Source organism: Lygodium microphyllum, chromosome 23 (genome assembly GCF_053477565.2).
Source record: "Lygodium microphyllum isolate KBCC chromosome 23, Lygodium_microphyllum_v1.1.10, whole genome shotgun sequence".
Classification (NCBI taxonomy): Eukaryota; Viridiplantae; Streptophyta; class Polypodiopsida; order Schizaeales; family Lygodiaceae; genus Lygodium; species Lygodium microphyllum.
Genome location: NC_141157.1, coordinates 96,234,252 through 96,260,152, shown reverse-complemented (window position 1 = coordinate 96,260,152; position 25,901 = coordinate 96,234,252). Strand labels below are relative to the sequence as shown.

Genomic DNA, 25,901 nt, shown 5'->3' with positions numbered 1-25,901 from the left:
TCACAATCTTGGACAATGGACATCCTGTTGGCTCCAAAACTGGCGCCCCTTTTGGTATTTATTTAACTTAATTGAAGAAAAAGTTGATGTACAATGGGATTTTCCCAATCCCTTTCAGTATTCCAACTCCCCTTGCTGTCCAAAATAACCAGTAAGTTTTCAATTTGATTTGCCCCTTGATTTGGACAGTCAATTGGCCTTCATTCACTTTGACGGAGATGGAAAATGCCCCGAATTCATTGATTTGCTGGTCCCTCCACTTGAATTTGACTGAAAACAGCTTCAGCTCTATCGAATCCAAATCTTGGAGCTTCCAATTTCTGACACGCTTCCCGAGGCTGCTGCTTAACCCTAATTTCTGCCTACAGATTAGGATTTTCTCAACCTCTGGTGATCTCAATGCTATAATCTTCAGAGCAAGGCTGTAGAAAGGCTAGGAGATGAGAGAAAATGCAAAGGAGAGAGAAAATTCTGACTTTCTTTGCGAAGAACTAAGGAAAATCAGTCATTTGCTGTTGTTGCTCTGTCTCAACAGCTTGTAGATGCTGTCGCCTGCTACAAATTGGTCTTCTCCTATCCTTGGCTACCTCAAAAGGCCCTCCAATGGCTACAAATCAGACTAGCAGCATCTCCTTTCTCTCTTGCAAGTTGAATGCACTAAAATGCCTCTCTTCAGCCTCTAAAAACGTTTTTCAGTCTTGCATGGGCATTTCTGACAAGTGGCAGCCTTTCCAAATGGTTTTTTCAACATTATCCATAATTCAATATTAAATTTTTATCTTTAAATACTGAAAATTAATCTAATAATTATTTCGTTGCCGAGAAAAATAATCTGACTAGCCAATAATTAAATTGGCTAGGCAATTTTCATTCAAGAGTGTCTCTACGCCATCTTTGACCATCAAATTAGTGTTAGGTACCATAAACGCCACTTCTCTAGTGTCACCAAGCAATTGACACTTACGGCCAAATAAATGACCTAGGCCAACAATTGGCACCAGATACCACCAAATACCTATGCAACATAACTTATAGCAGCTTTTGCCTTTGACATCCCATGATTTCCTCAAGTCCCGGCCTCATAAATTTACTCTAACCCCAATTACACGTCACATGTGCAACATTTACTTAACCATGTGATTAAAAATTAATCCACATGTTAAGTGAGGTTTCAAAAATGCATGACCTCATGAGAGTCTCCAACCTCATCAGAACTAGGAGATTCTCTCAATGTCAATCCTAAACTGATATATAAGGCCATTATGTAAGTAACATAGAAGATACGTAAGAACTTCCACCAATGCTTCACATTGAGATGCTTTGGTGCAAAGCTAGAGATGCAAAGGAAATCTAAAAGCATGCGAAGGAAGAAGTAAGGAAGAGTCCTAAAAAGTACCTAGCCTAGGGGACATTTAGCCAATGGATCAGCCTAAAGATCTAGCTAGTCTTCTGAATTTGCATGTGATGGCTGAACCATTTTTTGCATCTACTTGTTGATCTTCACATGACTAGTATCTTCCTTCCTCTCACAGTTACATGCGTGACCTACCTATTACTTTTGTGCAACCCATGTATGCTTGCCAGCCATAGAAATCAGCTGTGAATGAGAATGATCAATCCATTTAATTGATGTCTGCTATGTGAAGCTTCTATGACTCCGAGCTGCCTATCAACTTTAGTCCGGATAATTGCTTCTATGGACTGCTCGATGAAACTTCAAGCCGAATGTGCCCACTGCCTTGCAGGCAATTGAGTAACCAAAGTCTTCTCTTGTACAATCCTAATGGTCCCTTCCTCTATGAAGTATTCCAAGCAACTTCCATGACAGCCAGACTGCATGGAAAAAAGGAATATCAAACCTTAAGTACACTGCATCAACTATTTACTGGAAACAAATAAACTCTTGAGGGTGATAGTCATTCTCTTTTTCCCAGGTCAGATGCCTTCCTGCAACATGTAGCCATGGCTCAAAAACATATTGGAAGACTGCTTTGTGATAGGATTCATTTTTTATGGTGGTTTTATGGGATGCCTAGCATGAGCAAGAATTCTTGGGAAAACCACATATGCTGCTGTTGATACACAGTGACAATTATTAGGCAGGCTTATCCACTTTGGGTGGAAGTGGTGCATTTTTTGGTTACTTCCAAAGATGCCTTGACAAGACTTGCAAAATAACTAGGACCTGGCATATGCCCCTCTGACACCAAGGGTAACTGCAGTGGGTTGTTTATTAGATACGAATCAACCACTATGATTCTATCACTGTTTAAAGTTGAATATGTTCCCACGAGGGAGATTTGCTTGGAGTTGAAGTGGTCTGTTTTTGCAAGTGTGCGATTTATTTGTCATATAGTCTGACACATCTATTTCATCAATATAGTCTACATGATTCAAGTAATTTGAATGTGTGGAGGCTGATGATGGATTATACACATAATTAGCAACTAGATATTATTTCTTGGCTATCAGCTCTCACTCCTAGATGCACTGGACTTTTAAAAACAATATTGTATATATCATGTTGGCAAGCAGTGATCCCTGTGTTTGAGAGCATCAATATCAGCTGTCATGGACCAATAGGGGCTGTCATGGAAGGCTAGCCAATTCCAGACAGTAGCATCAATGACATGGCAGGAATGTGGCATCAACCGGAGCAATCATAGGCAGCCAACTCCCATGTTTGGTAGTAGGGCATCTACATGGACAAGTTGAAGACATCCAGGCAGAAGAGGAGTTTGTTTGGACTGTAGAAAGCAGTGCCTATCTCCTAAAAGTGCTCATGGGATGTTGAAGACAGTCGTTTGCAACAAGTATGGCGATGAAGGCTAAAGAGTGGTGGTGAAAGTTTGGCAAATGTGGGATGAAGAGTGGCCTATCCATTGGTCCTGTTTTACTTTTCGAACCATCCATCCTACCAAAACTTCTGGAGTTTCAGTTTAATTTTAATTTAATTTAGTTTCCTCTTTGGGGCTGTACGAGAGACTAGTAAATTGGCCAATAATTGGATTAATTTGACCTCGTACCTCGTAGCTCAGCACCTCTTTATGAAAATAATTTAAGCAGCTCTCCATCTCTGCAAGATAACACTGAAAGATTACCTCACATGATTCTTATAGGACTTGCTTGGCAAATGCAGTGCACCATCTACAAGCTGTTGCATATGGATTGACATCAACTTCTTGTCTTGAGGGGATGTAATATTTGTCACATAATGTCCATACAACTCATGAAGCTAGTCTTGATCGACGGTATATTGTTAAGCATGATTTGCCCCCTTTTTCAGTCATGTTGGGAAGCTGAGCTTACAATGGATAAGGTAAACAATACCAAATGCATTTTGGGTACATGAAAACCTCTTGGATGGAATAGTCCCATTATGGAGTTCTTTTATGCATTTTTGGAATGATTAAAAGATACTTTATCATGAATAATGAGCAACTCTCGAAAAAGCCAATGCATGAACAGTTCAATGAATGGCACCCCTTCACTCTAATGCCCGTTGTAAGCTAGTATTAAATCAATTATGCTTCTGCCTAATCCCAAAGATAACAATACCATAGCAAATGTGTTGATAGGCTAATATTGAAATGCCGCAAAACACCAGTCAAGATATTGATGCATGTGGACATAGCAAAAGCTTTTGACACAGTGTCTCACAATTTCATATCCCAAATCATGAACAAAATAGGTTTGGAAGAGAGAATGTCACAAATCATTTGCTTGTTGTATAGAGATGGTTGCAATTCGATTGTCTGTTGATAACATTGTGTTGATTTTTCAAACTCTTCTAAGAAACTATACTTCCATCATGATGCCCAACATGCTTTCTAGATAGAGAAGTAACTATCTAACTATGGACCTAGGAAAAGATTGAACCCAGGATCTTAGATATCTCAACTACTTGGATCACCACTTCAGCACCAGATTTCACCAGTCATGATAGTATACTTAGGTAGCCTGCTATGTTTTCCTTGGGATCACTTTCTCCACACCCTAATTCTCCAACTGATGCACTAAAACATAGCTTTTTCTACATTTCCATATGGCAAACGATTCAGCCCTTGGGGCTGAATCATAATGCGACCTTTATTTTCTTTTTTATAAAAGCAATGAAATATACATTATCCAGAGAGTTGTGCAAGCTTAAACTTTAAATTTCAACTTTCAAGCTTCATTGTCCTTGCATGAGAGAGGTGCTTTTGCAAAGGTGGCGTAATTTTTAATGTTTGGGACCCCCTTTTCTAATCCCATAATGGTCAAGTATATTTGTCCTTTTCCATTTGGGTACGAAATCACTGATTTTCCATGTCCAGTTCAATCAACATACGAGTATGGTTCCAACTATGCACTAAAACAGGAGCAAAGGGAAGAGGGAAGAGAGGAGAGGAACACTTAGTGCTGAATCACAAACACTAGCTGCTGCTCTGCAACTCATGTAATGAAATATGAGCACATGGAAAATAGGAGAGAAACATGGTGGACTGTTCATAATGCTAAAATACCAAAGTTTCCTGTACTGGGTCAGGCTCGAATGGGCAAAAATATTCAATCAAGGGCCTAAAATTGGTTACTGATTTGATCCTTAAAATGAATCAACAAGTTCCCTAACCTTGCGGATTCAATCTCTACTCCAATAATTATGTATGATATTAGTCACTGTGACCACCGCAAGAATAATGACAAAAAAAGATATGAGAGCTCAAGAATGATGACTATCTGCACTCTTGAGTGGCTGGACAAAACCTGCCTCACTGAGAATCAGGCCAATTGTGACTAGATTGTTGCTTGGCTGACAAAACTAGACTACAGCTTACAAAAAACCAGCTATACCTTTTAAAAATTGCACTGTTGGTCCTTTTGATTAATTGTCATAAAGTTGTAATCAGCTGTGCAAATAAGATTAAGATGTCGGTTGTTGCTTGGCTGATGAAACTTGACTACAGCTTACAAAAAAACCACCTATCCATATATATCTTTCAAAATTGAACTGCTATGTTTCTTATGCTTAATTGCCATTGCCATGAAGTTGTAATCAGCTTTGCAAGGTTAAAGTAAGAAACAATGCAAAAAACTTTTCTCAGGTTGAACAATTGCACAAGATTTTCAAATTGTGTGGATCACCAACAGAAGAATATTGGAAGAAATCAAACTTGCCTCATGCAACAATGTTCAAATCACAGCAGCCCTACAAGCGCTGCCTGTCGGAAACATTCAAAAGCTTTCCTGCCTCAGCACTGAAGCTTCTGGAAACTCTTCTTGCCATTGATCCATCGGAGCGTGGAACTGCCTCTGAAGCACTTCAAAGTGAAGTAAGGATTCACAACTTTAAGTTAGATGCAAAACTTGTTTATTTTCCTCCATTCAGAAATCAGCTGTACAATAGGATAGCATAACAAGGGCGATATACTAGCACGCACTGTGACTTAAAAGAATGTTCTGTAAAACAAGTAGAGCAACACCCATATCAATTTACAAACATACATAATAACTCGTGGAAATGTTTTCAGAAGCTAGAACTTACCATGGATAACTGACCAGTATGGCACAATGCTTAGCATGGTCATTCCCTTTTAATTTATTTCTGACCTGAGGAGAACTTGCCTTGAGTTTCATCTTCAACAGCTAGAACTTGTTGAGCAATCAAAATCATGCATGCACTAACATTAAATTATAATGCATTAATGCCTAATTTTCCTCCTTAATCACCACACCAAAAAGGCTTTATTTGTATTATAAGGCTTTTACTTCATACAATAGGTAAAATGCCCAAAAATCTCCTTTAGAAGGTCGTGTTGTGAGCATCCAACCCCATCGACTCATTCTATCATCTCTCACTCCTCAACATCAGTCAATTCACCCTCTCCAATCTGCTGCCTTTCGCTGGTCACTCATCCTTTGGATCTGGCGACCTGTTTCCTCACTGCTGCCACTCATCCAAGAGGCTGCCCAGCTAGCCATGGCCAATCCTGGAGATCTTCCTACTGCAGGCAACATCAGACCTCAGCTAACGACTGCTTTTCCATCACTCAACATACTGCATTTCAATGTGCTAGTGGCCGCCCTGCTGTCCATGATCTTCATCATTGCTGCCATATCTGTATTCTGCACTCCTAGAGGTTCCAGCCAGCTGACCACATCGACAATAGCTGTGTTCTGCCTTTGAACGGGTGGCCCACTAGTCATGTTGTATGCTGCCCTCTATTCAAGTGTTGATGTCCTTGTGTTTTTGACCATCTACAGCAGGTGTCCCCTTCAACAATCTAAAAGTCTTCATCATCGTCGTGCTTTCTGTAGTTGGCATCCTTCATTTGCAGCTGCCCCCATCATCAATCTATAGACGCCTTCATCTAGAGCAGTATCATCTTTGTCATCGACACTCCTTGACCCAAAGGACTGCATTTTGCTCCCTTTCAAAGTGCAGATCCCTTCCCAGATGCTGCCAACTCAGTCAAAGAAGTGCAATCATCTCCAAACTTTTCAGCTCACCTCAATACCAATCTACGAGACACAAAACTTGATGGCCTCTTATAATCGTTACATTCTACATTTCATTCATTCTCTAAGCTTTGAGTTCATTCGCTATCTCTATGTTTTGCCACACATACTCCATGTTTCCTCCACAAACCCTGCTGTTTCTTCACATGCTATCAAAGCAGAGATGCCCCAAAACCTAAAATTCCTCATGCTCTATGGAGACAAATACAAGTTGCAAGGAGTGGCAACATTCTCTCAAACTCCAGATTCTTTTTCATTCTACTACATCATTCAAGAGATACCATTATCTTCTTCTCCCTCCCACCCTCCCATTATAGGTTTGACACACGTGTGCTATGGCTTCTTCCCAACCAGATCAAACACAAGCCACTAGCTGCACCTATTACAACAAGCCACAATACTCCACCAAATCTTGTCATCAATGACCTTTGCTCCCTACCCCACCAGAGCACACGCATCTACCCCCAAGCACTCTTTGTGCCACCTCTCCATTCTGGGTGACAAAGATCATTCTACATCGGCTATCAAATTTCTATGCTCAAAGCAATAAGACACCCACAATGTTGCTAATCATCCCTTTCTAGCAAAAGGAGGCTAAGACCTCACAATGCCATAAGCCCTCCTAACACCCCACAATGCCATGCCCTACAAAGGTTTCTCCACTTAGTTTCGGATTTAGTGGCTTCCAAAACTCTCATCTTTGCAGTCTGCTAAATCGAGAGACGGTGGTTGTTTGCCACCACCTTCGGCTTCGTTGGCCACTCCATCGAGAGACAATGACTATTCACCACCACCTTCAGGTCCACAATCTGCTCCATTGAGAGATAGAGGCTAATTCTAATAATCAGGGCTTCACAAAAGCTGCATATTTCTACTCCTCCCTCATATGACTCTGTGGACACCAACTCTGGGAGTTGTCAACCCTTTGTTCCATTGCAATACTACCTTCTTTGGTACTAACAACAGTCTTTCCTTCTTCATCAGACACTTCAGAGGCCATGATCCATGAGTTGTGGATTCCCTATCTCCTCCAAAGGGGAGTATCCTTCCTCTAGATTTAGAGGGGGGTTCAAAGGGGGTCACATCCCATCATTACCACCCCCATGCAGTCATTCGCACACTTTGACAAAGAGCCTTGGGATTTTTTATCTACCCTTGGATGGAGTGGTCAGTCTTGAGCTGGCTTCTCACATATAAATTACCCTCACCATCAAGACCCTTACCACATGATTGTCTCTAATTGGGGATCCTATTGAGTTTACATTTGCCATACATTTCAAAGCAATAAGTGGGAGAAGCATGTCTCTCCCTTCTCTTAGGCGATGTTGAGCAACCAAAAATCATGGTATGGATTAATATTAGATTGAAGTGTATTAATGCCAAATTTTGCTCCTTAATAATAACCCCAAAAAGTCTTTATTTGTGATTAATGGGATTTTATCTCAAACAGTAGGTCAAATGCCCAAAAATCTCATTATGAGGGCATGTTGTGGGCATCCAACCCCATTAGTTCATTCTATCATCTCTCGAGTCTCAACATCAGTTATTCACCCACTCCAATCTGCTGCATTCTACTTGTCACATCCTCTGGACCTAGCAACTTGTTTTCTCACTGCTGCCACTCATTTGGAGGCTGCCCAGCCATGACCAATCCTGAAGGTCTTACTACTACAGGCGACAGAGTTCAGCTGGCAACTGCTTTCCCATTACTCAACATGACATGCTTCAGGGTGCTGGTGCCCGCCCTGCTGTCGATGATCTCCACCATTGCTGCTACATCTGCGTTTTGCGCTTCTGGAGATTCCGGCCGGCTGACGACATCAAGAATAGCAGCGTTCTGCTTTTGAACAGGCTGCCCAACAGTCGTGCTGTATGGCGCCCTCCATTCGATTGCTGACATCATTAGATTCTGAGGATTTTCTTGCGTATCGACCATCTACAACAGGTGTCATCTTCAGAAATATTCACCTGCATACCATCAGCTTTTCATCATCTTCCGGACTCGGCATCCTTCATCTAAGGCTGTCCTTATCGTCAGTCTGCAGGCGCCTTCAACTAGAGCAGTCTCATCTTCGTCATCAACACTCCTTTACCCAAAGGACTGTATTTCTAAGTGCCGATCCCTGCACAAGTGTTCCTGTTTGATCAGTCAACTCCGGAGCTGTTCTCCTGGTCCTAAGGCTGGTTACACACTAAGTAATGGAAGACCAACCCCCGCCCAGAGTGTGGGCATGCACTTTTTGAAATTGCGCACGGATATGGGCGTGATACCTTTACACACCAAATGAACCCAGCTTTTTTTTTAACTTACAAATTTTTTTATTGGTTACAAATGCAAAAAATGCACCCTTATTCGCCACTTTACAAAGTGAGTAGGGGAGACTCCTCGTCCAAAAGTGGGCTCTCCAGTTCACCTGTTTAACAGGTAAACAACAAGTTATGTCCTCTCTAGCATGTAAAAAAAACTACAGATACCTAACCTTTAAATAAGTGTTTTGATTGGTTAAAGCATACAAAGTGGGTGTCCATCATTTAGTGTGTAACCAGCCTAAGGCCACATGGGTAGGTTTCTAATTTTTGTCAAAAAACTACTAGTTTTTCAAGAAACACCCAAGGAGTGGTGTTCTTCCCAAAAAACATTTGTTAAAATGGGAAATAAACATATGGACCCATTTCAAAACTTAAGGATATTTTTTTTCTTTTTTTTCATGCTTGAAAAGTAGGTTTGGGTTTTTTTATCAAAGTTTATTTTATTCTTTTAAATTTGATGGGGGATTTTCAAACCCCCCATGTGGCTTACTTTTGTATTTAAAAACTAAAAAACTGCCTAAAAATTGTTACTGTGAGAAAACCCTTACAGGAATAACTCCTATGCTTCCTCCACAAAACCCATGATTCTTCACATAATCAATGTAGTACAATACTCAGCATTCTTTTGAGTTGAAACAAAACCTAGGTTCAACAAGGTAAATGTTATTATATAAAATGTTATTCTTACTTAATGTTACATAAAGACTTTAGTTCTTTCAAATCTTGTGTGTGCTCATCAAAATGTTCTAAGCTCAATTCTAGACTTGGTTGCATAACTTTAATAGATTTCTCTATTGCAATTATTTGTCCTGATTGTACAAGAAGGTCAATAATACAAAGTACAATGATCCGATATTGCTTCAATCTTATATTTCCCCCTCATCAATATTGAGGTAATATTATCCCTAATCAATATCAAGAGAGAGGGGGGGGGGGGGGGGGGGGGGGGGGGTGTGTGGAGGGAGGGCGGTAAGAGAGTGAGTGTGAGTATGCATGTGTGCATATGTGTATGTTGGACTACTAGTAGAGGTAGAGGTCATGGTAGAGACCAAGGTGATAGTTGTGATCAAGGTTACAATGCACATTAAAATAGAGGAGAATAGCCCCGAGGAAAGGGGAGTCAAAGAGGGCAAGTTGCAGATTCTAATACACAATAGAATTTTGGTAATAGTAGAGAGTGCTGGTATTATAGTCAAAAGGGCCACCTTTCTAAAATTTGCTTTTAAAAAAAAGCCGATGTCCCATTTGAAAGTATTTTGGTGTATTGCTTATATGCATATTCCTAATGAGTTGCACAACAAATTGGACCCCAAAGTAGAAAAATGTGCATTTGTTGTATATTCTCTTGAGCAGAAGGGATATAGATATTATAACACTGTTATGTGCGAGCTAAGAGTTAGTATGGATGTTTTTTAATCAAATGAGTACCTGGTATAGTAATTGTGCAAAATACAATTGGGCTTGATGAGCATGAGAGTGTGGCTATGCAAAAAATAAGTCAACGATCACAGACATTGAGTGAACCATAAGAGTCTCCTAGTCATGGTTCTGTTGATGATAGACCTTAGAGCAGCAGATTGAGATCACATGTTACTCCACCAAGTACATCACTGATGTCACGAATAGGTAATGAGAAAGTTGGGGACTCACCTATTATGATAAATGTATCATCAGGTTTCTCTCATATTGATGCCAATTCAGATGGCTCTAAGTAGAGCTTGGATAAGGAGTTTGGAATTCCATATGTTAAAACACCTAGTGTGAGAAAGTTGGGGACTCGCCTATTGTGACAAATGTATCATCAGGTTTCTCTCATGTTGAAGCCAATTCAAATGGCTCTGAGTAGAGCTTGGATGAGGAGTTTGGGATTCCATCTGTTAAAACACCTGGTGTGAGAAAGTTGGGGACTCGCCTATAGTGACAAATGTATCATTAGGTTTCTCTCATGTTGATGCCAATTCAGATGGCTCTGAGTAGAGCTTACATAAGGAGTTTGGAATTCCATCTGTGAAAACACATGGTGTGCGGAAGGCAGAAGAGGATGCTAAAGCACCTAGTAGTAATCCAATTCCATGAAGGTCAAGTAGAGTGAGAAAGCCAATGCAGCAATTGACATATGATAGCTATGTAGCTCATCACTATGCATACATGGCTAAGGTTGTACAGGATGTGGAACCCACCTGTTTTGAGGATGCAATGGGTAATGAGTATTGGGATCGTGATATGGATGAAGAAATGGCTACACTAATGGATAATGATATATGGGAGTTAGTGCCCTTATCTGAAAGCAAGAACACTATTGACTGCAAATGGATTTACAAGGTCAAGCATAAGTCAGATGGATCTATTGAGCACTATAAGGCATGGTTGATTATCAAAGAATATGTGTAGACTCATGGTATTGATTATGAGGAGACCTTTGCTTCAATGGCTAAAATGGCCACTATAAGGGCTGTCATAGCAAGGGTTATATCAAAAGGTTGGATCGTGCATCAAATGGATGTTAAGAATACCTTCTTGCAAAGGGAGTTGCAAGAGGAAGTTTATGTGGAGCAGCCACTTGGTTATGTGAATGAGATTCATCCAGATTATATATGCAGGCTTCGTAAGGCCTTGTATGGGTTGAAGTAAGCACCTATGGCATGGCATGACAGGATTGCAAAATACCTTGTCAGCATTGAATTTCGTAGAGCACAAGCTAATCATTCACTCTATGTATATGAGAGTGATACATGCATTGTGGTCATTACTATATATGTGGATGATTTGATCGTTGTGGGTGATACTAAGACAGAGATTAACAATGTGAAGGGTCTTATCAAGGCTGAATTTGAGATGAAGGATTTACGAGAGCTATGCTATTTTCCTAGCATAGAGATCATCGGGACTCCAGAGGATATATGGCTGTCTCACAGAGATAGTATGCATTGGATTTGTTGAAAAAGTATGGTATGGTTGATTGCAACTTATATTCTATACCTTTGGATGTTGATGCTAAGCTTAGTGCACATGAGGGTGACTTGATTGAGGATGTCACTATGTATCGGAATGCATCAAATGGCTATTAAGAATGCCTTCTTGCAGGAAGAGTTGCAAGAGAAAGTGTATGTGGAGCAACCACCTGGTTATGTGATTGAGAATCATCCATATTATATATGCAGGCTTCGTAAGGCCTTGTATAGGCTAAAGCAAGCACCTAGGGCATGGCATGATAGGATTGCAGAATACCTTGTCAGCATTGGATTTCACATAGCACAGGCTAATCACTCACTCTATGTATGTGAGAGTGATACATGTATTGTGTCATTATTATATATGTGGATGATTTTATCACTATGGGTGATACTAAGACAGAGATTGACACTATGAAGGGTCTTCTCAAGGCTGAATTTGAGATGAAAGATTTAGGAGAGCTACACTATTTTCCTGGCATACAGATCATCAAGACTCGAGAGGGTATATGGTTATCACAGAGATAGTATGCATTGGATATATTGAAGAAGTATGGTATGGCTTATTGCAAGCTTATTTCTATACCTTTGGATGTTAATCCTAAGCTTAGTACACATTAGGGTGACTTGATTGAGGATGTCACTATGTATCGAAAGATTATGGGCAACCTTATCTATTTGACAATGCCGGTGGAACCTAAACTACACAATTGGTTGAAGAGTCAATTTATGCAGCTTCCATGAAAGCCACATTTGGATGCAGTGCAGCGCACATTGCACTATGTTAAGACTATAAGAAACAGCCAAAAGTTGCCTTGTTTAGTACAGAGGCAGAGTATAGAGGTGCTGCAATTGCAGCATGTGAGGTAGCTTGGTTATGCAAGCTACTTAGTGATTTGGGGATGCAAGTGGATAAGAAGGTTATTATCTACTATGATAACCTTAGCAACATTCAATTGGCCAGGAACTCAATGTATCATGCATGGACAAACACATAGAGGTCTATTACCATTTCATTTGAGAGCAGGTCCTAGCATGTGATATTGACTTAGTTTATGTCAGCACAAAGGATCAAGCTACTGACATTTTCACAAAAGCCTTCGGAGCTAAGAAGCTTCAACGCTTCAGGACTATGCTTGGAGTTCACGAGCTCATGCTGAGCTCGAGGGGGAGTGTTGAAATATCGAGCTCTACATGAGTTGGCATCCACTATGTGCCTTGGTGATATGGCACGATATTATTCACTAACGTGTTAAGCGAGCAACATGAGAATACGCCAATGATTCTATTACCCACGTAGTCCATCCTTGGTTATGGCGCATTCATTGTGCCACCTCTTCTTTCCTAGTGGGTTCACACTTACTAACCGCATGTACATACATTGTGGTACTTTCATATTAGTTTTTCATCATGTTGTAGACTTAGTTTTTTTTGTGTGGAAGAAGAAGAAAGAAGAAGGAGAAGATTTCAACCCTATCTCTTTGTGTTCTCAAGTCTCCATTGCTTTTGTGTGTGTATTGTCTTAGATGCTTTACCTCTCTCCCCTCTTGTCCATTTTTAGGATAGACTAACCCCCTTCTAGTATTCCCTTGATGCACAATTTCTTACTTTGAGCCGCTTAGAGATTGGCAAGATTACCAAGATGGATCTCACTCAACCAAACATCGAGAGGACATGGATTGCCCCACCAATGTAGGAGCTAGGCACGAATATGGATTTCTACACATAATATCTTTTACATAGTACAAATGTTGGATTTATTGTCCGCTCGAGATACATGGACACCTACCTCTCTCACATGGGATTAGATGGATAGAGTCTTTGGTTAAGAATGCAACTTGGGAGTTGGTTCCTTTAAATTCTTTAACCAAAGTGTCTATCTTAACCACTCTTTGTACATCGATTGCATGGGTTGCCAAGGAGTACATGAAGCTTGTCTAGATGGATGTAAAGACAACTTTCTTACATGGGAATTTGTATTATCATATGTATATGCAACAACCAAAACGTTTGGTTGTGCAACGAAAGGAACAATTGATATGTAACTTCCATAAAAGTCTATATAGACTAAAGCAACCTTCGGCGCAATGGTATCATAGGTTCAATCCTTTTATACATCTCAAGGATACACACAAAGTGAGACCGAGTATTATCTTTATACATGGAAGGCCATGGATGAGTAAAATGTTGGAATGGCTAAGATACCCTATGAGTCCACAATTGGTAGCTTTATATATGCTATGGTAGCTACACTTTGAGACACTGCTTATGTAGTGATAATGGTTAGCAAGTTTATGGCAAACTTTGGTGAGAAATATTGAGAAGCAATGAAGAGTATCATTTAGATACTTGAATGGTGCTAGAGCTATGTGCATTAACTTTGGAGGGAAGAATGCATCTATCCTTGGGTATGCATATGCAAATTTTGTAGGAAATGTGGACTCTAGAAATTCTACAATAGGTTTTGTCTTCATGTTCATGGGCAATATAGTTTCATGAGGCTCTCAATTGTAACTATATACAGTCTTATCTGCCACTAAGGTTGAATATGTTACAACCAACTAAGGTATGTAAGGAAGCTACATGGCTTTACTCATCTAATGGAGATTTGGGTAGCATACATATAGTTTCATGAGGTTGAATATGTTATAGCCAACTAAGGTAAAGGAAGTTGTATGGCTTTACTCATCTAGTGGAGATTTGGGTAGCATACATAAGAGAGCTACCCACATTGCATATTGATAGTCAAAGTGCCATCCAATTGGCATCATCTAATTAGCATAGAATCATATCTCTTATATAAAGCAATAGCATGTTAAGGTAAAGTATCACTTCATCATGGAGGTTCTTGAGGACAATCGGATTAAGCTTACTAAGGTTCTTGAGGACAATCGGATTAAGCTTACTAAGGTTCATATCTCTCATATAAAGCAATAGCATGTTAAGGTAAAGTATCACTTCATCATGGAGGTTCTTGAGGACAATCGGATTAAGCTTACTAAGGTTCATATAGTTTAGCAACCTTGTAGGTCTTCTCACAAAGTGTTTATCTTCTAAGCACGTTGCATACTATAGAGTGTTGATGGGCATTGGATAGTATCTTCATTGTTTATTCTCCCTTAAAGGCATATTGACCTTTAAGTGGGAGGTTGTTGGGGTATGGGCAATGGCCAAAGGCAGGGGATGTACCCCTTGTGCATTGTTTAATCATATATAAGTGAAGATAATGAAGAATAAGGCCAAGTATGTACTAAAACTTCTCATGCATTGCTCTCTTTCTCTCACCCTCTTGCTCTCGCCATCCATTAACTTTGCATCATCCCACCACCGCCTTCTCTCATTGGATTCATTTCTCTAGCATTGGATCGTTCTACATGAATGAGAGGTATGAACTCCTCTCTTCTTCATGAACTGAGCATATTCCTCTTTGCTATGAAATGATTGAACTAGAGGTGGCATTAAAACTTCTTGTCTACTTTGCTCTCTTTCTCTCACTCTCTTTCTCTCTCTATCCATTGATTCTACATCCCACTACTACTTCCTCTCATTGGATTCATTTCTCTAGGGATGGATCAGTCTATATGAATGAAAGGTTATTGACTCCTATCTCACTCATGAAGAACTGAACATATCCTTCTTTGCTACCATGGTTGCCATTGCACCTCTATTATGTACTCTTCAGGTGTTTGCTCTACTTCTTGGACATAAGCAATTGCTCTATATAGATTTTAGACCTTTCATGGTCTACTCCTTGGTATCCTAATGTCTACTACAAAGTCTGTGTGATGTTAATATGGCCATATGCCCAAGGAGCTGCAGAGTCGGTGATGTAGCCTCACCTCCATTCTAATCACAACAATAAAATAGAGTGTCATTATTATGATCCAAGACTAGATTCTCCGGTAGTATGAGGCACATGTGAATCTAGGACTCCCCTTTTCTTTACCACAAGATTCTTCCTGCATCCTCGAGTCCACACGGTTGCTTATGAAATAGCCGTGTGCCTAGATAGAGCCATTACAACTACCTTTTTGTCCTAAATTGGCCCATATAATTAAAAATGGATTTGCTTATAAGAAATATAGCATGCCTAGACATTTATTTTATGCTAGCATTTAGATTCTCATTTTAACAATAAGGTATTATTAATTATGGGCCAGTGATCTGTGGTACTAAATGAGATATTATAAAGATGGGAGAGTATGAAACTTTAAGTTTCCTAACATCCCCATGTAAACACAAGCATAAGATATGCCTCGAACTCCTTGCCTAACCCTATCTATATTGACTAGGAACCATCCCCACACTTATACTTTCTACTCGACTAATATTGGTGTCTTGTTGCACCAATATTTCTACTTTTTCGAGATTGAAAACTAAGCCAAGGTGTCCAACCTCAACTAAGGCCTCTTACTCTTGCAAAGTACTTTTGTTTGATATCATTACTATATATACATTCATTGTCTCAAGTGTAATATGATCCATTGTTATGTAATTGAATTGAAATGAGGTTACACAATTCTCTTTTAGATACATGAGTATTGTTGCTAAATTTTAGAGTTACTTTATTTAATGTTCTTTGCTAAAACACACACCCGCGCGCGCGCTCACAAAAGTAAACATTTTCATTGAATACGATATTATTGAGTAATAATTTGACAAAGGCTTTATTTGATCAAATTTACCAAGCGTGAAATTTCATTTCAAAAATGGCTAAATGTTATTTTGGAATATATGGTGAAGAAATTTACCGTAATCAAAATTTACCACAATAGTAGAAGAAAAATTTGCTTCCAAACAAAGTGATTTCAAAAACAAGTTAGAAAAGATTATCCTTGGATAAAGTATATCTAGGGACTTGTTATGATAAACAATCACAATCTTATCAAAACATTTAGCTCCAAAGGAAAGCAGTAGCGTGCAGAGCATTAAATAATTACCTTTATCTTGTGTGATGCTTTTTTACATCAATCTCCATAAGAGACGTTGCGCCCATATACATTTTCATTTCTATGACAAAAAATGTATAAACATAAATTTATTATTCTAAATGCTTTTCAGCTTGGCCAAAAAGATAAAAGTATATGCACTAATGGTACTAATTGAATTGGCATAAACACATTGGGTAATCTTCTTAAAAGCTTGAGCTCTGTTGAAAGAAAACATGGTCGAGAAGAATAGCTTGCATAAATGCAAGACAAATCACAAAGAGACAAATAATAGCTATACCAACATATTTATCTTTATACAACATGTCACATTGCAAAAATAAGGCATTCTTTACAAGGTCAAACAAGCTGTTCATCTAGCACTTAATGGTTATAGTGAATCTTGTTGCATTGGAATAATAGCTTGACTTGTTTGTCATTTGATAATTTTAATGTGTGCTTCCCAACACAACTTTTTTAGAATAATCTTTCTTATTTTTCATGGTCTTTGGTTCTTTTCACCCTCTCTTCTCCCCTTCACACCCCTCCCCCTCCCCCCTCCCAACTTCCAAAACACGCACTCCTAGCAACACAGAGCATTGACTACCACATAAAGCAAAGAAGCACCAATAACCCTGAACTTGTGCTTTTTAACTTTGCAGTTTTTCAAAACAGCGCCATTTGCATGTGACCCTTTGAGCTTGCCAAAGTACGCACCCAATAAGGAACTCGATGCAAGACAACGGTTGGAAGAGGCACGTAGGTGAGTTAATGGATAATATTGCCATTTGAATGCAAAATCAACAATAGACTTGCAACAAAAAATGACTTTTAACATATAACAAATGGGCTCCCCCACCTTTTTCTTAAGGATTGTTTGTTTTATAAGGAACCCCAATAAGTCACAAGAAGTTGTTCTCTTGTGCATCTTATGCCATAATAATACAATGTATGTTTGTCACGTTTTCTCTTTATATATCATTCTTTGTTAAGTGTTTGAAATACCCTAGATATTCTAAGCATAACTTAATTTTGAAATTTTTTTGGAATAGTTTGTTCTCCAACAATTATGATCACCCTATTTTTTAATGTCATTCCAGAATAGCAGAAAATGAAGCAAATATGGCCAAGCTACAATTTAACAACCAATTATCTAGACAAGAAATTTCAAGCAAAAGTCAAATCCAAAGGCCCCTACCTGTAAGTTTTGCTAAGTTTGGAAATTAACTCTAATATTGTGGATCTTTATATTTGATAAGCTTAAACTCTCCGAGTTTTGAGTGAAGGTAAAAAACTTAGGCATGCTACTTGTCAAACTACGATGCTTGAAACACACAAGGCAAAAGGGAAAAACCATGAAAAAGTGAAAATTTTGAGCAATAATGGTTGCATTGATCTTTATAATTTTGTTACCCAAGGCAAGCAAATGATTCATAAATTGCCTTGCAAGTCTTCTCTTAAACATGCAGAACATGAGTGCATCCAAAGAAAGATGCTTCTTTCTTCTCCTAAGCATTCCATTACTTTGCTTTCAAAGTCACTATTCTCAAAGTATTGTGATCTTGCCACAAGAGGGCTCATCATGTAATTTAAGGGTGACCCCCTACTAAACATAAGTTCAAAAAATGGTTTGGTAACACATATCAACCCCATTGTAGACTTTGTGCATTAGGAATATATATTCTTTTAAGTTCTTGTTGGCTCATAGGCAGAGCAAATATTTGTTACTTCATTGTTGTAAGAAGTGATGTAGGAAACCTCATGTACTATAGTTTGCTATAACCATTTTCTACTACCAAAGTGAGCTTATGTATACTTCCCAAGCTTACGGTCTTGGAAATACAAGATAATAGGGCATTTAAGTTAGTTGGCAAAGTCTAATCCTCTCTATTTCCAAATGCATATTTCACGTGCAAAGGCTAGGAATTTAGCAAGAGAATGCCCCAAAAAGTTAAAATCCATAAAAGGAAGATAAAGATAGGGTTAAGCAAGTGGTGCAACCAAATATCCATAGCCAAGTTGCTTTTTCTTTCTAAGAAAATAGCAAGAATTCTAAGCAACATTTACAAACAAGGGATGCTAATAAATAAATATGACCAAGAGGTCTACAAATACTGTCAAAGTTTAAGTTTTGAAGTACTACACAGGTAAAGAAGGTGAGAAGCAAGTTGATAAAGGTGATCATTTAAGTTCTCAATTCTCACTCTTATACTTGGTGAGAGAATCATAGGCCTTCATGAATCTCTATGCACCATCAGAGGGGTTGTTTGTTTATCTCCAACTCATGATGATATAGAGGATTAGGGCCCATTTCTTAAGCTACAACATAAGAGGGATGTGTGCCATAGAAAAGTGGGAAAAGGATATGATTGGTTTTTTTAACTCTTCAAGAGATAGAATAGGGGTCGAATTGTCAGAAGTGGTGCAGCAATGGAAGCATAAACAACATGCTGAAATAAACTGCTGAAACACAAGACAAGAGAAAGAATAAACACAAATATAGATGAGAACTCAAATGTATGCCCGGGAAACGGAATCCATATTGAACACGAGACCGCAGCATACAATAGTGAGTCACTGGCTGTGTGGGCACCCTGGCACTGGCTCCTCTCTCCTCAGAAGAATCCACAAATGATAGCTGAAGTACATAAGAGGAGGAGGAGCCCCAGCAATGTATAGGCACAAAATGGGGGGAGCATTAAATGTAGCCGACTAGCATTTAATGTTGATCGTACAGCATTAAATGCTCCCTAGCCCTAAAAAGGGCACCAAAAAATGCCAAAAATTTTACTATAAAAAGGCCATAGCCTCTACAGCACATGCTCACCTTGAGCTGACTAATCTGCTAACACCCTCTCTCAGATCAGGGGTGATCTGATACAATACAATAGTACAATGATGGGGTATCATAAACTATACAACATAGAACCACCAGAAGAACCATGGATATCCAAGCAGTGAGTGGCTAGCCCACCACCAAGATGCCTCGAAGAGTATTTGACGTCGATGTCGATCATAACAACACCACCTGAAAATAGAGAAGAATCATAACAACTCTCTGTGTTATGTCACCTATGTCACTCAGGACATACAAGACCAAGCTGCCAAATATGTCTCTAAACATGTGACCATGGAATCCCCGCCTTCGGCCAAAACCGCCAAACTGTCCCCTCATGTGAGATCCAAACGAAAGCCTCCCGCTCTCTGTCAAGTAACCAGCCCATCATGAACCTAGATGTCAATCCTAGCTCTAGGATTTGTACCTGCCAGACTTCAATCGATGCATCAAGGAAGTCCATCTCTGGATCCTATACATCTATATAGACATATAGATGAGGCACGGTTGCCCCATCTCACCACACTCCCACACTCCCTCTCTAGCACTAGAGAGTCGTGAGGGATGTCCACATCACCACCACTAGAAAGTAGCTGAGGAAGGGGCCACTAAGCCCTTCCCTCAATCCGAAGAAGAGGATCCCTTCCACGCCTTGGACTTTGCCTTGGTTGGAGGATCGGGATCAGAATCTAAGGCAAAAGACTCGTTGGAGAAGTCTGCATCCCACTTCGTCTTCTACTCCTTATTCTTCCTGGAAGCCGTTAACTCTTTGCAGTCCTTCCTTAAATGACCTTTCTTGCCACAGTGATAACACTGGGCCTTCAACTTCTTCATCTTTGAACCCCTCTCTGAAGCTGCAAAAGCCTCACCTAAACCTCCATAATGTAACAAAAGCCTCCCCTATAGTCACAAAGTAGCCTAATGCTCAAGTAGCATGGAGGACATGTGAAGAAAACTGACAGGAGTCGTAGATGTCTGGACCCGTAAAGCATTCGCCACTCAATCAAATTCCCGAGGAAGCTTGTAGAGTACCGTACGAACAAGATGTGCCTCTAATAGGGCAAACTGCATGGTGCAAAGCTAGTCCTGGAGTTGGGTAACACAAAGTAGGAAGGATTGAATCGTATCTTTGGATTCAAACTTCGGTTGTTGGAGCTGGCCATAGAGAGTAACGGCCTGTATAGAGAAAGGAGCCTCGTACATCAACTGTAACTTTGACCATATGTCTGAAGCCATCATACAGGAGGTGACCGCCAGTAGGACTTCTTTGGAAATACATTGAAGTAAGGCTGAATAAGCACAGGCATCATCCGAATCCCATGTAAGCACACTACCTCCTCATGGTTGTCGTCATCAAACCGGGATTTTGTAAATCTTACATCTCTCTAAACCATTCAACAGCATGACTAGTCATATAGTTAGATGCACCTAAATCAATATACCATACATCATCATGTGTCCCCTTTCCTGTAACAACATTCATCATATGCTACATAACAAGCATACACTCATTTTTGTCTGCATTCTATCGTAAATACGATGTATAGTTTTCTTGTTGCACTTTATGACTGCAGATATCATCCTTCTTAACATAACATTGGACTGCAATATGACCTATTTTGCCACAATAATGAAAAACAATACCAAAATTGTGAGAACCTCTATTCTACCATCCACCTCTTCCTCTAGAGCTCCCCTTGCCTCTAAAGTTTACATGGCCTCCTGAAACATGCATTTCACTGAATTGCTAATTTAACATGTTTTGCTAGTTATCACCAATATGTCCCATACTGTGGGTTCTTGAAGAGGATCTGTCACGTCCCTTTCTTGAACTTGAGTAAAATGCTTGAACATGTTCACCACTTCTTTCAAATGATTCACCCTGCATGTTGATCTCTTTAGTGATCACACGAGAGAGACCAACTCATCAAAATCTAGAAATGGATTCCATACATACATAGAAATAACGAAAGATTTATATACCTTTTTATTATTAAGACCACCCAAAGTAGATTATACCAAATCATCATCATGAAGCATTGCATCAATCGCTACCAAAGCATCTGCAATGCTCCTCACTTTCAAAACGTACTCATTGAGATAGACATTTTTTCTTTCATCAAAGTATTTAGATCTTGCTTAAGCTGAATCTTCTGTGCCTTTGTATTCACAAAAACCATATTTTCAAATGTGATCCATGCTACATAATTTCATCACATAGAACTTCCATGATAGGTAGTTGTTCTTTTTCAACTTCTATATGATTGGGTTTCCACTATTCTCTGCCATTATTACAAAATTGATACAAGAAAACAAGCAAGTTTTTTACAACCTTTCATAACAAGTGTACCATAATACACCAAGCAAACTTTTTCACTAATTGCTCAATAGTACATGTAATCTATAATCAGTTTGCATATAAAACTTGTGTTTGCTTCTTGGCAAATACCTAAGAACTTACAAATTCGAAATCTGGAACATGTACACCAACTTTCGATCAACACAACTGAAATCACAGTATACCATGAAACTGATGTCCACAACCTTGCGGGTCTAAAACAAGGCCCAAAACGGCCTCATATGGCCAAAAAAGTAGTAGGAAGCCCTAGAGGGCCAATCTGAAAAATATATAGCGCTCTGCTTGTACATCAAAACTCATAGCAATATGAGATTTTCGTTCTGCTCTACTTCTGTTGCATCCACAAGTACTATCCAAGTGAAAGAGTGGAAGAATGGGAGAGCTTGCTTGCTTGCTTGCTCAAATCCTTGTTTCTTCTCCTTCACTTTAGCCTTCAAAACCAGCCTCTCTTAGTGGTACTCCTTTGATACCATGTCATGAATCTCTTGGTGGGGGGACTTGCTTAAGCTGTCACACTAAACACACACCATAAACATAAGAGGAAAGTCACTCAAGAACACAAGAAGAGAGATGGAGGCCAAAACATTTTCTTTGGTTTCTTCTTCTTCTTTCTCACACAATAATGTACACAAAGTATAGATAAGATATAACATAAAGAAAAGTGGCCTACTAATGCCAGCTATAGGTAGGTATAACAAACTAAATATAATAAGTTATAAGTCAATGACTATGTGAAGATCATAATGACCACTGACGTGCTAAGTGTAGACATGCAGACCCATCTAACCAGCAGTCCATCATCAATGTCCACATGTGTTTGAGCTTGCCATCTCAAATAACTTATTAAGGAGACAAAGATAGCATTCGAGAATTAGAACCATTACAAAACTATGATTGGTTATGTGATGTCTCATTCTTACTCGCCAATTTTATCGAAATGGAGGTTCTCAAATTGCTTAGTATGTTGGATAAAATGAACAAGTACATTGGTCCAAACAAAGTGATAAGATGCTTTAGATATCCAATATGTGTTAATATAACTATGAAACATAGGTTTTATTTTATGATTGAGAAAATCAAGGACAAGACGAATAGGAGGAGGGATGCTCCACTTACACTTATGGGTAAACTTGTTGTGGCTAAACTTACATTATAGCCCCTATTTTCTCCATAGCCTCAATGTTCCCTTCTACAAAAGTGTATGGAGCTGAATGAGAAAGTGTTTAGAGATTTTGCATGGAAGAATGGTGATCATTAATTGGTTGGTTGAAAGCAAATTAGTTCTAAAAGTCTAGGAGGACTAAGAATTACAAGCTTGCATGACAAAGTTGGAAGCTTCGATCCAAAGTGGTTGAAATGTATAGCAACTTCTCAACCCTCGCGAGAGTTGTTTAGACACTAGGTAAGTATTGTGCCTATATGTGGTTGAACATGGATTGATATTGAGTGGCGGGATGGAATTATGGTGAAGCTTCTAAAGGTCGGATGTAAGCAATGCAAAAGTGCCAATCCAATAGTTAAATGTTTGGAATCAACATCTTTCATCACGATTTCCTATCTTTATATGTTGGAAAGCTTTAGAGTGGATTTTGAGTGTTTTGTCTTTGCTTATACTAACATAGACCCCCAACTATGTATGTGAAACTCCAAAGCTCATTATGAGTGAGGCTTACAAGTTTTAGGGATGCAAATTCTTGCTTTTTTTAGACAAGTTATCGAAATTCGCAAAAAAAATATGGCTCCACTTTGAAAGTGATGACTTTTCTTGAAAAGAGTACTAAAGCATATATAATAAACTAAATAAAATCTAACCATTGTCATGAGATATTTTGAGATTTCTTTTAGGGCATGAAAGATCAAGTTCCTCTTTAGAATAAAGTTAGCATGAGAAACTCTCACTCTCATGTGTCTTTCCATATGTTTTGATTGGAATCACTAGTATCAAAATCACATCACATTGCTTCTTAAATAATGGTAAAATATGTTATATTGCACTTTTAAAATCGATGTTTTACGAAGACCATTAAGATATGTGCCAAAGTTTTAAAGAGAAACAAAAGATAGGACATTATTTTCAACTGCCATCAAGACATGCGCAAGCTCAAAGCAGCACACATAGATTTGAGTAAATATTTATTGCTACTTGATTTTGATATTTTAGGAAGTTATTGTATGTATGATTGCATCAATTTGAGAGACTATTGGAAATGCCTTAAAATGCAATGGTGAGGTTTACCATGCATGCCCTTCTTGTGGTGACAAAAATGCCTTAAAATGCAATGGTGAGGTTTACCATGCCTGCCCTTCTTGTGGTGACAAAAGCTCTCTCTCTCTCTCTCTCTCTCTCTCTCTCTCTCTCTCTCTCTCTCTCTCTCTCTCTCTCTCTCTCTCTCTCTCTCTCTCTCTCTCTCTCTCTCTCTCTCTCTCTCTCTCTCTCTCTCTCTCTCTCTCTCTCTCTCTCTCTCTCTCTCTCTCATATTTTCATCGAGTTTTATGAGTATGTTTGTGTATCTACTAGTGCAAAATTCTACCTTCATTCTCTCTAGTTTTATGTTTAAAAAGGTTTAAAGTTAAGTATTCTAATTTAACATTTTCAATTGTCTTAATATTTTTACCTATAGTTAAACTTGGTTTTAATGTATATTTGTGTTTACAGGTTAGACCATCTTCTCACATGTTGATGAAGAGTAGGAGTAGCATTAACACTTCATGTGAGGCAACAATCACAGCAATTAAACTTGATCAACCCCCCGATCTTGATTATTCTCTTGCCTCTTACAACCTTACTCAACAACCTAAGTTTTTTGCTAGTTCTCCAACAACAATTTTCCCAAGGATCATTGAGGAAGGTGGGGTTGCTCCAAAATCTGGTCCTATACCCATTGACAATACGAACAAGCTTCTAGCCATGTGGAAGCAAAAGGACATAGTGCAAGAACTCTTAAAAGAAGAAAATATTCAAAACGCTCCACCACGTCCATTCTCCAAGGACTTGAGATCGCTTTCCATTTCATATCTTCCAGCCTCTGGAACCAAGCAAAGTTATTTCTAAACATAATAACAAATGTGGTTCTTCTCCAAAGGTCAAGTTTTTTTAACTATATGTATCGCTTTCTCATGGCCAATACAATGGCCCATAACTTACAAAACTTGTTGTTTGTCATGAAATAAATGGATGGAGATAGTTTTTTGTTCAAGATTTGTGTAGTTGTGCTAATGGATGGAGATAGTTTCTACTCAAGATTTGGGTAGTTGTGCTAGCGAAAATATGTGCTTGATATAAGAAGCTAACTTGTCTTAGCCAATGAATTTGTAATGCATGTCGATGTGATGTAGATGTAAATACTTATGAATGTGAATGTCTCTAACATTAGTTTAAGCAACTTGTTATGTGATCACTCATAATTTTGTTATACATTTCATATAATGTGATTGTCCTTTATGTTATTATAAAGACCATGAAATGTGTGCTTCTAGAGTTATTACCTTATGATGTGGGTATTCTTTATGTTATTCCAAATTATGACCTAGTTTGTCCCTTCTTATACACCCACAATTTTTCCATGGCCTTTCTTGCTTTCCTTAACAATTCAAGATTATTAGTTGTTGTTACTCTTAATACTCCCTTGTACATATATGTTCAAAGGGACTTTTGACACCAATGGGGTTGGGTAGCTTTTCAAATCTTAGATTAACTAAACAACTTGCAATAGACATCATAGCAACTTGAAAAATTAGATGGTGTGTCACATTAGCTACCATAAGCAATGAAGGATTATCCTCTTTAAAGCATAATAAAATTATTTTATTTGTCAATGTGCTTGTTTATTCTATTTCTTTAATATAATCTTGTGTTGTAAGTGTCTCCTAAACTTTATATTTCACACACTCTTCTTTTCTAAAAATTTCTCTTCATGATCACTCCGATATTTATTTTAAAAAACATTACTAGGTGGATGTCTCCTTAGTACGCGAAGCACCATCAAGAATTTGGTTCTTGCATATTATTTTACCTAGTT

General features: G+C 38.8%; 1 protein-coding gene across 4 annotated transcripts in view; it reads left to right on the top strand.

Annotated features, from left to right (window-relative positions):
* LOC148016499 (putative serine/threonine-protein kinase At1g54610) overlaps positions 1–25,057 on the top strand; it is a 76,918-nt gene extending 51,861 nt beyond the window's left edge. For 2 of the 4 annotated variants that reach the window (XM_087664390.1, XM_087664389.1), the window contains 4 exons: positions 5,085–5,312; positions 17,350–17,450; positions 17,788–17,887; positions 24,539–25,057. In XM_087664390.1, the coding sequence (XP_087520516.1) occupies positions 5,085–5,312; positions 17,350–17,450; positions 17,788–17,887; positions 24,539–24,934 (825 nt within the window). In that variant the 3' untranslated portion in view covers positions 24,935–25,057. The remainder of the gene's footprint in view (positions 1–5,084; positions 5,313–17,349; positions 17,451–17,787; positions 17,888–24,538) is intronic. The other 2 variants (XM_087664392.1, XM_087664391.1) reach the window with 2 other exon arrangements.
* Positions 25,058–25,901: the final 844 nt, after the last annotated feature.